Source organism: Rhipicephalus sanguineus, chromosome 4 (genome assembly GCF_013339695.2).
Source record: "Rhipicephalus sanguineus isolate Rsan-2018 chromosome 4, BIME_Rsan_1.4, whole genome shotgun sequence".
NCBI classification, from domain to species: domain Eukaryota; kingdom Metazoa; phylum Arthropoda; class Arachnida; order Ixodida; family Ixodidae; genus Rhipicephalus; species Rhipicephalus sanguineus.
The window spans coordinates 27,345,697-27,361,126 of NC_051179.1; the positions used below are offsets into that span (position 1 = coordinate 27,345,697).

At 45.9% G+C, this 15,430-nt stretch overlaps 1 protein-coding gene across 1 annotated transcript in view; it reads left to right on the top strand.

The window, feature by feature from the left end:
• Positions 1-15,430, top strand: part of LOC119389671 (uncharacterized) — a 324,685-nt gene that overhangs the window by 229,120 nt on the left and 80,135 nt on the right. Inside the window, 16 exon segments of the mRNA XM_037657032.2 lie at positions 1,449-1,571; positions 2,674-2,796; positions 2,900-3,022; positions 3,856-3,975; positions 5,432-5,563; positions 5,673-5,792; positions 6,747-6,869; positions 8,040-8,309; positions 9,561-9,689; positions 10,398-10,505; positions 10,603-10,725; positions 11,092-11,220; positions 11,416-11,550; positions 12,243-12,500; positions 14,629-14,757; positions 14,847-14,984. Coding sequence (XP_037512960.2) covers positions 1,449-1,571; positions 2,674-2,796; positions 2,900-3,022; positions 3,856-3,975; positions 5,432-5,563; positions 5,673-5,792; positions 6,747-6,869; positions 8,040-8,309; positions 9,561-9,689; positions 10,398-10,505; positions 10,603-10,725; positions 11,092-11,220; positions 11,416-11,550; positions 12,243-12,500; positions 14,629-14,757; positions 14,847-14,984 — 2,283 coding nt within the window.

Genomic DNA, 15,430 nt, shown 5'->3' on the forward strand with positions numbered 1-15,430 from the left:
TAAGCTAATAAATAGACTCCCGGCAGATTGTGCATTGTCGGTCAGTTTGTTTGTCGTATGAAAACGAAACTGGACAGATGAAAATGCCTGTCCCGCGAACGCGGTGTTGTCGGACTCATGGCTTTTTGCTTTTGCGACTCAGATTCAGGAAGAAATTTTCGAATCGTTGCTATGCTAGACTCGATCTTCCGGCCGGTTTTCTTCGACACTTTCAAGGAGGCACGCAGCGGCAACCGTCCGCTACAAAAGCACGCGATGCGTTCTTCACGCTCGGTAGCAGATGAAGCTGTTGTGTGCGTCCGTGTGTACATCGTAGCAGGCCTCGTACGCTCAAGGCTGTTGTATACTTGTTGCGTGCTGTGAAGAAGGCGTCGCGCTTAACAATGAGAAGCGCGCATAACGAACCTCGTGCCAATTGGGAAAGCTATAAACACAAAGAAAAAGCGGGATGCGAGTGGAGGAATTCCCTCTCGCGTTAATTGGAGCCGCCGACCGGCGCGAGGCCAGGCGCGACACCTGAGAAGCGGCTGAAAGCGAAAGCGCGTGTGAAGTTGCCGCCATTGTTTTGTCGCGACCACCCGTCGTCTGCCAAGCATGTCACGTGAACAGCAGCACCGCATCGTTCGCTCCCTCTCTCCAGCTACGGATGCGTGTGATGCAAACTGTTTTATCGCCTTTCGCTCAGTTTCTGATGCGTTGTTGTTGTTTTTGATGATGATGATGATTACGTGCCTGCCAATCAAGGTGGCTATATCGACGCGGAAACACTGAGCACGTGACCCACGTGACGCCCATTACACTTACTCTGGGATCGGCTCACTTGGTTGTGACACTGTCGGCAGGGCCAGTGCGCTTACTGCAGAGTGGGCCTATCCTCAGGATAGTGCAATACTGAAGTGCACTTCACTGCTGAGAGACCGAACGAGCATGCGCACCGAACCACAAACTTTGGAATGCAGGCCTACGGAAGTTTGCCTTATTAAATAACGTATATTCGTTGCAGTGTAGATATTCATCTGCCGTTCGCCGTAGAAGTGCGTAATTCTGTACTGAACAGGGCTGTCACCCGTGCATCTGTAGAGGTACAATTTAGATGGAGATACGTGTACACCTCGAGTCAATTCGGGTTCATGTATGTTCAATTAAGAGCGCTGTTTTTGCAACGTCGGAATTTCTGGGCCCGGGAAAGCGTACTGCTCTCCCATAGTACGGTACAAATGATACTCTAAATCGATCACATTTTGTTCTAAACCCCGTTAGGTTCAGCCGGTCACTCTATCATCTTTCAAAACTTCACTAATATGCGAAGGGTACAGCTTATGGCTTCCCACGGTAGTGTAAATTGTACTCTAATTCGTCTCTCATTATTCTGTGACAGTTAATGAGCAGTATTAACCCCTGAGCGAGTATCTATGCTGACCTGGTTGCGTTGTTAAACTGAAATGCAGATATCAACGAGTGCCCGCACGCCTGCGGTGCCAACACGGACTGCACCAACACGGAGGGCAGCTACTTCTGTCGCTGCAAGCTGGGATACGTAGGCGAAGCACAGCTGTCGGCTGGATGCCACGGTAAGCTCCACGTTAGAAAAACACACGCGCATGAGCGCACATATTAAATAAAGAGAAGGATGGAAATATATCCCATTCCTTATATAGATCACGAGTAAAACTTCAAAAGGGTTGCGTGATGCACGTGGTCAGAAAGTCCGTTTCAGCCCTCATGGAGCGGAAATTTGCTTATCTGTCGACACCTTTGCATGGAACGAACTTTCGTATAGCTTTATATAGCTCCATGCCGAATCTTGCTAACCTCAGGCACTCGTATTTGTATGCATGTTCGCACGTAGGGCTTCTCTATCGAGTCGTACCCGGCTGTATGATCTTTCCCCCCTTGTTCAAATATTTTACAAAGATTATCCTGCGTAATAATGGCATTTTAAGATCTTTCATTCGTGCGGCGATCGTCTCATAACAACGCCCATCGCTATCGTGAATGGCGGAAGTTCAAGCACTAGCCAATAAGAGAACGCTCTCGCGTAAGAAAGAGAAAGCTTTGAGAAAGAGAAAGCGATACCGATGCGTTTGTCCGGGAAATGGTTTGGCCAGATCTACTACACAGAGTGCGGTATTCGTCATCCGCAACAGGGAGCCCAATTCGCCACGATTAGATTTTTTGTTGTTGTTGTTGTTGTTGTTGTTCGTGAGTGTTTTCTGCCATTGGCCTACGTACCGCATTCGCTAATCATACGTCCAACATTGCGGTTGGCTAGAATCAGATTTTACAACCGCTTCTGGTGTAACAACCTTTCTTTTTCTGGATACCGGACAAGGTCAAGTATTCACAAAAGCGTTTTAGGCTATAATTGTTTGTAAAATAAATTTTTTGTCAATCCTGATGTTGGACCCATCACCAGTGAAGGCTACCGTCCAATAGCAAAATACACACGAAAGAAAGCATTGTGAATTCGGCTCTAGGTTGCCGAAAAACGAAACTCCCTACTCCGCTCTTCTTTGACAGCATGGGAATTGACGTGCTTATATTATCTGTGCACTCGCCAACAAACGCCATCGTAGTGTTCTTCTCTAGAGAATCTGAAAAATAAAAAAAAATAAGAAACTGTATAAACTGCTCCACCTGAACCTTTGTTCTCCCTTGCCCTGTGGTTCTCAGACTTGGACGAATGTTCGAGGCCAACCGCTTGCGGCCTGAACGCGGTCTGCCTGAACGACGTGGGTTCGTACCACTGCGCCTGTAAAGAGGGCTACTCTGGAGACCCAAGGATTCAGTGCCTCGGTACGTATGCTCCCGTCCACATACTGTCGTCGATCATCCCTTCTCTCGGACAGTGCTGATAGTGTCCATGTCGCCATTTTCTCTATCTCATCCTCGAACTCAGACGTGGACGAGTGCGCGCAGAATCCCTGCGCCATCGGAAGCCTGTGCTACAACAGTCCCGGAAGTTACCGCTGCGAGTGCCCCAAGGGTTACACCGGAAACGCCTACCAATCGTGCGAGAGGGGTGAGCTATACGTTTTCCCAGTTTTGTGTCTCATACCTTTTTTATTCTCTGCCTGCGTCTCGTGAAATTATTCTAGATCGACTATACTTGGGTGTTTACCTCACAAAAAATACTTTATAATTATTCTGATGGTTTTTTTTTGCGTTTCTTTGTTTTTAATAGACTTTTTTGTAGACGTGCAACCTTATAGCATGCGAGTTTTTTGTAAGGGTTCATACAAATCTCTATGTTCTTGCGACATCATAATTCCCTTTCAAAAGGTATTTCCGAAACTTTATTGTGTTTCTTCTGACCTTATGTAGCGTTCACTGGAATATCGGTTGACTGGCTTACGCTGTTTTTTATAAAGAAAGCAATCTGAATCGACTGGATTGATTCTGAGTGAATAAAGCTCGTGCATTGCCAATATTAGCCGACGAATCGGCGAGGTTTTCACGTGAATCACGTTTTTCCCACGTCATGACGCATTTCGTGACGTGCCTGGCTGCTTCTTGAGCTCCGTGTCCAGCTAAAGTTTCTGTACTCTTGGCAGACTAGAGATGAATATAATGCCTCTCTTTTTTCTTTGATATTTGTATTCTTTCTTATTGGTCCCTTACTGAATAACGTGTTCTCGCACTCGACCGTGTTTTTAAGTGCACCTCTAAAGCGACTGAGTGAAGTACCAGCTATATGCGAGAATAGTTGTGTGCAGCAGGAAGAACGGAAACTGCGGGATGGTGATGCTGTTCCCTTTGTTACTACAGCCACTTCTATAACCGCGAAACACCTCCACTTGCGCTGTCTTTATTTATCGCGTTGTTTTCTTATGCTTGCGTGTATACCATCCGCAGATATTGTTGGCGTGGAGTGCACCACGTACCACGACTGCACGGACAACGCCGAGTGCGTCAACAACTTCTGCCAGTGCAAGAAAGGATATCAGGTGTCGCCCAACCAGAAGGAATGCATCGGTGAGAAAAAGTTTCACTACGAGCTTTTGTTTGCGTACATTTCTGATCATCGTTCAGCTATCGAAAGCTCATGTTCGATTAGACAAACAGTAGGTCATTACATCATGAAGATGCGGCAGTGAGAGCATCGTATTCATCGCAGCAAAAAAAAGAAAAAGAAGAAAAAAAGAAAAAGAGACGCTCTCGACGCACTACTAGCGTGAATTGTCTCAGAAAGCAAGGTTGGCCAAGTTTTCGAAACTTACCTGGCAAGTATTTATTAGCCAAGTCTTCCATGTGATTTGAGACTAGCTAAAATTTGCTTTCCAAGTAACTCACGGAACGATACTCGACCAAGATGCGTCAGCGAGGGGGTCTAGCTGTTCGTTTTGCCCGTACTTCTTCCTTGCTTGTGTTTATTTGTTAGCCAATCTTCCCGTTTGATAAAAGGTAGTTATAACTTTATAGCATTTTTTATTATGTGGTTCATCTTCACTGTCTGTGCAATTATAGGTAGATATAATTCATGAAACTCCAAAACAAGTGTGAGACTTGTCAGGGCGTTGTACACGATGCGCTGCTGGGCACTAAGTGGCGCTGCTACCTGGTACCATATCGAGTACCAGGTTCCAGGTAAGCACGGGAAGTTGCCCCGGCCCGCACACACGCGTATTACCGCAGCGGTAGAACTCACAACGCGTCACTCTAATGCGGAAGTGTCTAAATAACGATATTTCCGTGTGTTTATCGCTCGCCAAATGTTTCTTCACCGTCGGACGTACTTGCAATAGGCAAAGCCCAACTACAGAAGACGCGACTCTGCTTTTGGCATTTATAGAGCGCGAACATGTGGAATGCGAATATTTGGCTTCTGTTTCTAAGAATATTTACAGTGAAATATCTATGTCTTGTGGCCTGTTCATATTCTCTTACGGCTGTGTACTGTGTGTCGCCATTACACAAGTAACAACTCCGTTTTCAAGGCTGGCTAGGGAATTTTCGAGGTGCGCGAAAGGAATTCGACATTTAACCTCTGTATTGCATAGTAAACAAGAAAATTATTTGTGACGCCATTACAAAAGTTATGGTTTCAGGTTCTACTGAAGACTTTCGCAGTTTGTTTTCTGCAGTTTACAACTTTCTTCAATCCGACCCTGCAATAGATTACGGCAAGCTGGTTTCACTGCAATGTGACCAATGTTGCGGCGAAGCTTGCGGTTATGGGACGGGTCGTTAGCGGTGAGAGCTGTTCCAAAACGGAGGGCCTTGAAGATGAGGAAGAAACAAAAGACAGCGATGCATTAATCAATCATAGGGCTTGATATTGCTTTTTTTGACAGAATCTGAAATATGTACGCCGCGAGCGTGTGCTGTCGGATCACCTGACAACGTCTCACACGTTCGCGTCACTGATTGATTCAAATAATAGCCCCTCCTCATTGTCGCGCCAACCTCTGCCTCTTTATAATTATTCCAGATCGAAACGAGTGTCTGTCCCGGGGCACTTGCGGCCGCAACGCGGCCTGCGTCAACACCGAGGGCGGGTTCCTGTGTCAGTGCAAGCCCGGATTCGAGAAGATACACGCGTCGCCGCAAAGCCGCTGCCGAGGTGCGTATGTAGCGCAGACTCGCCTGTGCATACCGATGTGTTTAATTATCACTCTGAGACGTTGCAAAGCAGCGATGCACTGATAAATATAACGTGCGCATGCGCGCAGACGTCAACGAGTGCCTGACCAACCCTTGCGGCAAGAACGCCAAGTGTGCCAACACGGACGGCAGCTACCGCTGCTACTGCCCCGAACACCTCATCGGCAACCCCAAGGAGGCGTGCGTCTGTGAGTGTGAACATTCTACTAGTAGCGTTTTCACGGCATGCGTTTTCACGTCGTCCTCTCGTGCACTAGTAGTGCTGGTGGACTGAATCGAGGGTTGCAGAAGGAGTCTTAGGTGAAGTTGCGCGTCATAGCCGTCACAATCTCAACAGAAATATTGCACTCACTCTTCGGCCTTCTTGTATGCACGTTAAAAGGCACGAGTGATCAGGACACCGCGAGTAGTATGTGGGGTGTCTTGTTAACCTTTTTGCAATCATCATGTACACAAGGCGTGCGTTCGTGTTGCAAATTATTAATTCGCATTGTTTTAGTTTCCCCGCGTCGCTGTTTGTTAGAAAGTAACAGCAACAAACAACACATCGGTCTGTCAAAGAAAAAGAAGGTATGTTTACGTTGAATGCTTCTGATTGGAATGGGCCTCCCGGATGCGAGGCATTGGCTTCTTACTGGAGATGTGTGTCTCATTTTTGAAGAGCCGTTTATTCACAAGAGGTGCGCTTTTCTGGATACACATTTCTACCAAGTGCTGTCGTCTCGGCGTGACAGGCTATGTTTAGAACACACCACTCGTATACTTGCTCGGACTAGAAACGTGAATGATTCGCCAAACTTTTACCTTGACGTCAAGAATGTGTTTTTGTTGTCGTCGGTATTGTTGTTGTCGTTGTTGTATACACGTAAAAAAAATGCCTGCTCGAAAACAGTTATAGTCTCAACACAACGTACCTGGCTGCACACGGGCGTTCAAAAATTGGAATAGCGTCCTATTTGCATTTCATTTACTCCCTCCTAGTATCCAATAATTACTCCCTCTATTTTATTTACCACCTCTTTGTACCCAATCTACACCCATCTAGTATTTCGTTCACTCTTTTCACTTCATTAAACTCCTTCTCCATATCGAAGTTACACCCTCCTTGTAGCTCATTCACTCCCTCCTCGGACTATTCGCAGCGCCCTGCGACATGGTAGAGTGCGGCCGCCACGCCACCTGCCAGGCCAACGGCAAGGAGGCTGCCTGCGTTTGTGAAGTCGGCTTCACCTTCAACCCGTCCAACATCCGCGCCGGATGCATAGGTGAGTGTGCACGGATGAAAAACTGCTTGCACTTGCAACGTAGACACGGCCCGAGGTATGTGTGCCTTTTGTACAGCTGTGAAAGACGGATTATAGAAAAGACCACAAGGGCTGCACGCTAGCCTGACGAACCGTAACGGTGGATCTGTGTAGTGAACATGGTACATACGGGCTTTGTGCTAACGGTTGCTTGGAAACGGCAGTCCGGCTGACGTTATCGAGGCTGCCATATTGTTGCGCAGCGGAACAGTGAAAATCTGCGCTTTATCTCGGTCTATTTATCTCCAGAGTCACAATGGAAGCTGCGAATGGTGCAAAAAAAAAAAAATGGCGTTGGCTGACGTCACGTGAATGTTCCATGTAAAAAAAGAAAGAAGGTCGCGATGGTGGGTGATATAGTATCTAAGAGACCACTGCTGCGTTTAATCACTTTCGCAAATTTCAAAAGTGAATAAGCTGATGAGCCAGCGTTACCTGTGCTATTTAACACGTCTTTCAGGTGACTGGCGTAACTTTTATTTTGCAATTTGCAATATGTATTATCATTAACGGTGCCCTATGTCATCTGAAGAAGCCGCGCGGGTTCCACTCAAGAACACTTCAGAGACGACAACGCTCATGGGCAATGCTCCAGAGAGGAAGCGCTTTTAGTGGGGTTGGGGGTGGGGTTCTGAAAATGTTGGGCGGTACTACTACATACTATAGTTTTTTTTTTTCATCAATCACTATGACAAATATGTATACGTTGTCTTTGTAATATAGTGTATTGTGTTGTACCATGTTCTGCTCTGTGGTATTGTGTTGTACAAGGTAAGAAGATGGAGAGAGCGTGGCGACACGGAGGTGTGGTAAGACGTTGTCCTCAAATTGTCATCTAGTACTGGAATGAGGTCTATACGCAGCAGGCACGTAGGCAAGGGGGGGGCCCGGGCCCCCCCCGAAATTCGTCCAGCTTTCTATATTTCCAGGCAACTTTTTTTTCTTTTTGCCATCGAAAGGCTTTCTTTCGAACAATTAGGCCTTGCCCCCCCCCCCCCAAAAAAAAAAGTCCTGGCTACGTGCCTGATACGCAGCCTATAGTTGTGTTGGAATTGGTCTTAAATTGAGCACGCTCAAGACACGGAGAGTTGCACTCCGTTGAGTACGCGACGTGTTCCCCTTCCGATGCAGACGTGGACGAGTGCAGCGTTCACCAGGGCCCCTCGGGTCTGTGCGGCCAGGGAGCGCTGTGCAGCAACACTCCTGGCAGCTACCGGTGCTCGTGCCCACCCGGTTTCACGGGCGACCCGTTCCGATTCTGCGAGGACGTCAACGAATGCGACAGGCTGCTTGGACCCAGCGGGCTCTGCGGACAGGGCGCACTGTGCGCCAACACCCTTGGGAGCTTCACCTGCTCCTGTCCTCCCGGTTACTCTGGCAACGGACGTGTGCGCTGTCACGGTCAGTACGCATGCGCATATATGCATACGTAGGCCGTTCTAAACACGTTGCTCCGTGGTTCTCATTGCTAAAGCGCTTATTGTTCTGGTTGTGCTATAGTGACCAGAACCTAGTTGTACCAGTCTTCGCGTACATTTTTTCTGATAGTCTGCGTTGCAAGACAGCTCTCCGTTAATTAAGAAAGACCATATGCGCCTTGTCAACGCATTAACTTGGCACCACTGAACGTGAAGAAGTCTACGCTGTTTTCGTAATAACAGCGCCCGAGGATTGACGTAAAATCTTACCGCGGGCACTTGGGTTATTTCTTTCATTTTCATGCACTGGCGATGACATTGAATACAGAACGGAGGCTGTGAACGTATCACTTAATCTTGGTTTATGGCCAAATCTCCATCGGTGTATGTCATATATGAACAATGATGTGGAAACGCTGTTCTTGCAAACGGGAAGTCCCCGTGCATTCGGTTCTCGTAGGTTTTGCAAACGAGTTCTGCAAGCGAGCTTCTCCACATAGTCAGTGTGCTCTGCGGTGAAGCTTACTCGTGATACCTGTCAGTGTTTCGTATATCGTTTATCTATTTTTATTATTTTTTTTATTTCATTTATTTTTATTATTATTTTTTATTATATCACACACTTTAACTTGGCGTATTACCTATTATTTTGTAAATCTAATGAAGGTCTTATCTAGCGTTCTGTCGGTGGCAGAATACGTAGACTCGACAGCAAACACTGTGCCTTCAGCACGTGGTTAACAAGTCGGCCTTTAGTTTCGCTTCTTCGCTACACTTCGCAAACTCAAGTGTAAATACTAGTGTTTATGTTCGTTTGGTGGTGTAGAACAGGCAATCCTTGTTTCCCGGTGCCCCTGTGTGTGGTATTGCGGCACTTGAATTGGTGACTGTTCTTGTAAGTAGCTAGGATTAGTTACGAATCGCAGCGTTCGTGGCCACTGGCCTCCTTACGCAATTTCGGTTTTCTCCTTCTGGCGGGCCCATTCAAAGTACAGCACAGTTCGTGATCCTGTTGTGTTAGTTGTCGCGCCAGTGCTCAGTTTGGGTGCCACATACGATTCGCCACGTATGAAATCAGCACCACACATGGCGCTGATTTCATATCGTGAGCTCTTGTTTGTTGTCATTGATGAATAAAATACGCATTTCTTTCGTACGTCATGTTCACGTGCTGTTAATGCGAATTCGCGAACTAACTGTTGCCATAGTAACCGTTGAACGCGTGTTTGTGCAGATATCAGCGAGTGCGCCCAAACGTTTGGACCGAACGGCAAGTGCGGAATATCCGCCGTTTGTACAAACACGCCCGGAAGCTACCACTGCAGGTGCCCCCCAGGAACATCGGGAGACCCGACTGTCCGATGTAAGCTGCTGTGTACCGTTAGTCACTGCAGAGCTTGTATTTTTGTTTAGTGTATGTTTATTACAGTATAAGCATGACGTTTCGAACGGTTGTGCCAAGATCCAAGGCCGGTAGTTTGTGAATTGAGCAATGGCTAGTTGAGAACGAAACTGTTTGCATGGTCATCCGGTACGTCAATTTAATTTAGCTTCCTCATCCTCTATCAGCTTCTTTTCATGATTCTCTGTGGTACCACAGTTTTCATAGGTGTAACCAGGAAAATTCTGCATTTTCTCTGGTTACACCCCCACACACATCCTCTCCGACTGTTGTTACACCAATAGAAGAAGGGGTGGGGGGTGGGGGTCTAACTCCCTCCCCCCCTTCCCTCCCCATCCAAATCTCTTGCGTTATTTTATGTATACACGCATACATGCACACACATATAGGCGTATCGAAACCAACCCAACAAAATAAAATACCGGCTTTGCCCCCAACTGGTACCCTGACTGAACACCAATAATTTGCCCATTTTGTCCTCAGCTCTTTGGCTTTGTGGTTCTTAAATTGAAGGACCACTTTCTCACGGGCAGCAGCTTTGGATATGTAGGATTAAAAGGGTTTGCTTAGTAGACTCAAAATAAAGAAATGCAGTAAATTAGTTTACCAGATCAAACTTTTGTAAGGAGGCAGCACTCAAGTATTCTGATTCTTTTTTCTTTGTTTTAGGTGTTCAGGTTGTCCAGTGTGATCGAGACGATGCCTGCCCCGGCCACGCTGTCTGTAGGGACCACCAGTGCTACTGTCCGTCGCCTAACTTCGGAAACGAGTGTCGACGTACGTTGCGGTCAAATTTCTTTCTCCCCAATACTTCGAAACACTCTGTAACACAGTTTTCATGCTTACGTTCTCTCCTTTACTCTCATACAAACAGATCCCTGTGAAGACATCTTTTGCGGCACACACGCAAAATGCCAGCTGGACCATGCAGGCCAGCCGATTTGCGTTTGTGCTCACGGTTTCACCGGCCAAAGTAACAGTCTTCCTGGTTGTGTTGGTAAGCAGGCGTTGATTCTTTTGTTGCAGCTGCTGTCAAAGAACTTAGCTGACCTGTCTTACTGGCTTAATGGGAGTGGTGTTCTCCTGCTGAGCATAAAGTCAGGAGTTTGATTCCCCATCCATGGTTGCCAAAGAACTTAGCTAAGCTGCCTTAGTAGCTTAGTGGAAGTGTTGTTCCCTTGCTGAATGTGAAATCAGTTGTATAATACACTGCATGGTTGCCAAAGAACTTCACTTAGTGAATTCACTTTTCGCTATTCACAATGTTGATTTATTCACATAGAACTTTGAAAAGCTTGGCTGGCTGGCTGTTTTTTCTTTTAATGAGCTGCCAATAACCAGGTCACAAATTTCCTCAATGCAGACATCGATGAGTGCTCTGGAACCCAGCCTTGCGGCCAAGGTGCCCTCTGCCGCAACTTGCCTGGAAGATTTGAGTGTGTGTGCCCGCATGGATTTGAAGGTGACCCCTTCAGAGGATGCTTGGCGAAAGGTGAGGTGATTTGGTTCCTCTCTCATGAATTGTTATTGTAATTCCTACTGCGATCATACTTAACTCGTTTCCAACTTGCCGTAACTGCTTCCCGTGTGTTTATTAGGAGACATGGCTTGGCACAGAATGCTTTTACGGTGGCAAATATTTCGAACTTCTAATTGGAATTTACTGGTGGCACTCGCATTTCCGCAGAACAACAAGTCATCCATGGCTGCTCAACTGCTCGACCGTGCCCTCCCCACGAGGAGTGCATATCGGTGAACGGACGTAGCCAGTGCGTGTGCCGGCGAGGCTTCACGTACGACACATCGATCGCTAGATGCAGGGGTAAGTGAGAGTAATATTGAGTATGTACAAATGTCACCATCCTTAAAGCGCACGATGAACACCTAGCAGGGAGAGAATGCTAAAGCTAAAATTGTATACCTCATTTATCAGTTATTGTCTGTGAAACTGCAGCAAGATCAAGGAGATCTGTCACTGTGTAGAGACATCACGAAAATCCTGCTCTTTCCCTTGCTTACAAGACACAATCGACAATACAAGACACAATCAACAAGCAGCATATGCTTTGCTGACAATGCACTGAACACTGAATCACCATGGCTTAAGTCAATATTAATATCTTTCTTCCCCCCACTGATCATCGGGACAATTGTGTTAACTGTGCTACTTCATTTCATTAAAGAAAAAGCTGTAACAGTCGGGTACATGCATCGCATTTCTTGCAACATGTAAAGACTGTCACATAAATAAGATTGGTTAGCTTCAACTCCTGTTCAAAACTTTATATTTCACTCCAAACTACCCTTTCTCCTTTTAATATTGTCATTTCATCCTTAAATCAAGTGTCTTTTGAAAGATTTGACGTATTAGAAGCAGTAAGAACAGACAGACCATACGAAGAAAACATGACGGGCACTGATATGTTAAGTCCTGCTAACATCTCAAATCAATCAAACCGACTAGAGTTCAGCTTTTTGCTTTAGCGCCTTCTCTTTGCAAATGTCCCATTGCAGATATCAACGAGTGCTCGGAGTTCAAATCCAGCTCGCCTTGTGGCCTGAGTGCCTTCTGCATGAACTTGGAGGGCAGCTACTTGTGCCAGTGTCCACGTGGCCACGTTGGTGACCCGTACACATCCTGCTACCCAGAGGAGATTGATTGCCAGAAGGACAGTCAGTGTCCCGGAAACACTGTCTGCGTCAAGGACCGTTACCAGAAGGGGGTGTGCGGCTGCAAGCATCCCTTTGTTCGGGAGGGAGAATACTGCATCAGTAAGCACACACTCATCCCTTTTGAAATCTGTGATACACGTTTAGATGTTACATTTCATATTTATATGATTCATTTAACCCTGTAAGCAAAATGTGGCCCAGATTGCCTGCCCTTGAGGTTCACTAATATCAGGGAAATGTTCACATTCACAACCTGTTCATGCTGCATATTTGAGATCCATTTCTCACATGCAGTCGTCCCAGTTCTTCGCTTTTCTTTATTCTTCATTTTTGTTGTTAATGCTCAAGTGTTACCATATTTTGTCCTTTCATTTCTTCTTTATTTGACAAAAAATTCAACATACGGAAATAAGTCACTTCTAGGGATGGGCGAATATTCGGGCGTTTCGAATATTCGAACGAATATTACAGTATTCGAACTTGCTTCGATACGAATTTAGATTATTCGAAATTTCGAAGTATTCGAAATGAAGGAATATATGTATACATTTACATAACCCCCTGTAAAAGTGGTTTCACTGCAGCGTCTAATTGCTGTGCCGTGAAACAACCCATCCAGGGGAAATCTGCACTGCCGCGAAGCCACACTTCAAGGTTAAATATACAAATTTTTTTTAAAAGTTTAAAAGCGTGTTATATGGGCTTATATGCGCTAAGTATAGTAATTTTTAAATTGTAACGCATTGCACCACTTCTAACTTGCACCCTGTTCAAGGCTGCTTCACTTCAAACCAAAAAAAGTGACATTCGCTCATACCTAGTTCCAATCCTTAAAAATATTGTAAAGGGTCATGACAAAAATGCTCATTTTTCTTAATAATATGTGATACAGTAGAACCCCGCTGTTACGTTCCTCACTGCTGCGTTTTCCCGGCTGTTACGTCGTTTTCCGCCGGTCCCGGCATAGCTCCCATAGGATACAATGTATTGGGGACCCCGCTGTTACGTCGTAACTTTCGGACCGTTCCCGTATGATACGTCGCGAAGTGCGCTCGGAGCCGACCGAGGGACTACCGAAGAGAGCGGCCATGGTGCATTTTCAAGCAGCTTGGCCTGGTTTGACCGTAATATTAGCCGCATGAGAGGCGCAAGCAACAGGATCTTTCAATTGATGCAAACAAAGCATGGCCTTCGAGATTCGCATTGCAAAGATGGCGTCTATGACGTAGTTGCTCGCGAAAGCAAGGCCTCCGAGATTGGCATTTACTATTGACAAAAGCATAGCCTTTGAGATTTGTATTGCACAAACATGGCGTCTATGACGTAATTGCGTGCGAAAGCAAGGCCTTCGAGATTGGCATTTACTTCTGCCATCGCGTTGCCGTAGACTCATCATCATCGTTATTTGTCGGAGCACGGGAGGAGTTCGAGTTGGTTGGAGCTCGCATGGTCGTGCGCGCGGTTCGCGGTCGGACTCGCCGCGCTGGTCGTGACTGCGTGTGCTTAGTTCTTTCATGCCTACAGCTGTTGGTGTTAAAAAAATCACATACGTTGATTACATTTCTGTGGATGAGGCCGTCCCCAGCTCCGCGTTTCTATCCATCGACTAGATCGCGGCTGGGCGCGCCAATTTTCGTGCTGCTCGTAAGCATTGAAATAAAATTCTGTACCACTAAATATTTTGTCGTTTTTCCTGTTTTTCGGCTCTTACGTTTCCCGTCTCTTACGTTTATTTCCTACGGTCCCTTCAAAAACGTATCAGCGGGGTTCTACTGTATATCCTATTCGAACTATTCGATTTGAAATTATTCGATTTGAAATTATTCGATTTGAAATTATTCGACCAAATCATTATTCGCTTCGAACCTCAAATTCACTATTCGCCCATCCCTAGTCATTTCCCATTCTCAGCAGAGCTTCCATACATATTTTACTTGATTACTAGACTGCTGTGATAGCTCTTTTTTCAGTTAAATCAGAAGTTTTACTTGGAGAATTTATGTTGATATGTACATGAAAACATCATCTATGGTTAATACTATATCCCTTCATTTTTTTTTTTTTTGCGAACGTTTGCAGAGCTCCTTTTTTTATGACTACAACTACACTGAACAATTGTGTTGTTGTTTTGAGAACAAAGTGTCCAGATAGTGTCAATTTGAACTACGTTAAGTGCACTTGTGATGTACAGGTGCTGACTTTTTTTTTCTTTTGTCTTCTCGCGCAGTGGTTAGTCGAAACTGCTCGACTACGAACCCGTGCCCCGAGAACCAGGAATGCGTTTTCACTGGACCGAGCCACGGCTTCTGCATCTGCCCCAAGGGCTACACTCTCGAGGTCACTGGGTTCTGTCGAAGTGAGTTGCGGTTACATCAACACCACTATTTCCATCACGTCTACGCGAGAAGGTGCTGTGCAGCTGACGGTTTTGCATTGTGCTTCCAGATATCAACGAATGCGAAGAAATCAGCGAGTATTCCCCATGTGGTGCTAATGCCCAGTGCCGCGATGCATTGGGAACGTACCACTGCCTCTGCGCACCGGGATATACTGGAAATCCTCGACAAGGCTGCTCTCCCATTCGTAAGCTTCTCTCGTGCTTTTATTATTTTTAAAGTGATTCTTGTGAAAGGCAGCCTGTGATTTCCACAGTTTTTGGAAGACACATCCAACTGTTTTCAAGAGTTTGGCTGACCCAATATGTATTCAGTGTTTTTTAAAGCCTTATCAGTTATCAGAAACCGCTTAAGATGGTAATCATGGAGCAAGAGTAGTCAAAAGGTGCCCATGCTTGACATTTAGGCTGTTGCGTTTGTTGGCGGACAGCGCTATAAGACTGACGTTACTGGACCACTCGCACATTCATGGATGCAGAGACTCTGTCATTTCTTTCTGTTCCTATAGTTTCTGCATATCTGTTCCTGTAACCCATAGTTCTCTTTCAGGGCATACGTAATGAAACTTCAGCTAATTCAAATTCCTTGTCATTCAACTGTTTTCTGGAGGGCGGGCGTTGCATTAATTTGATT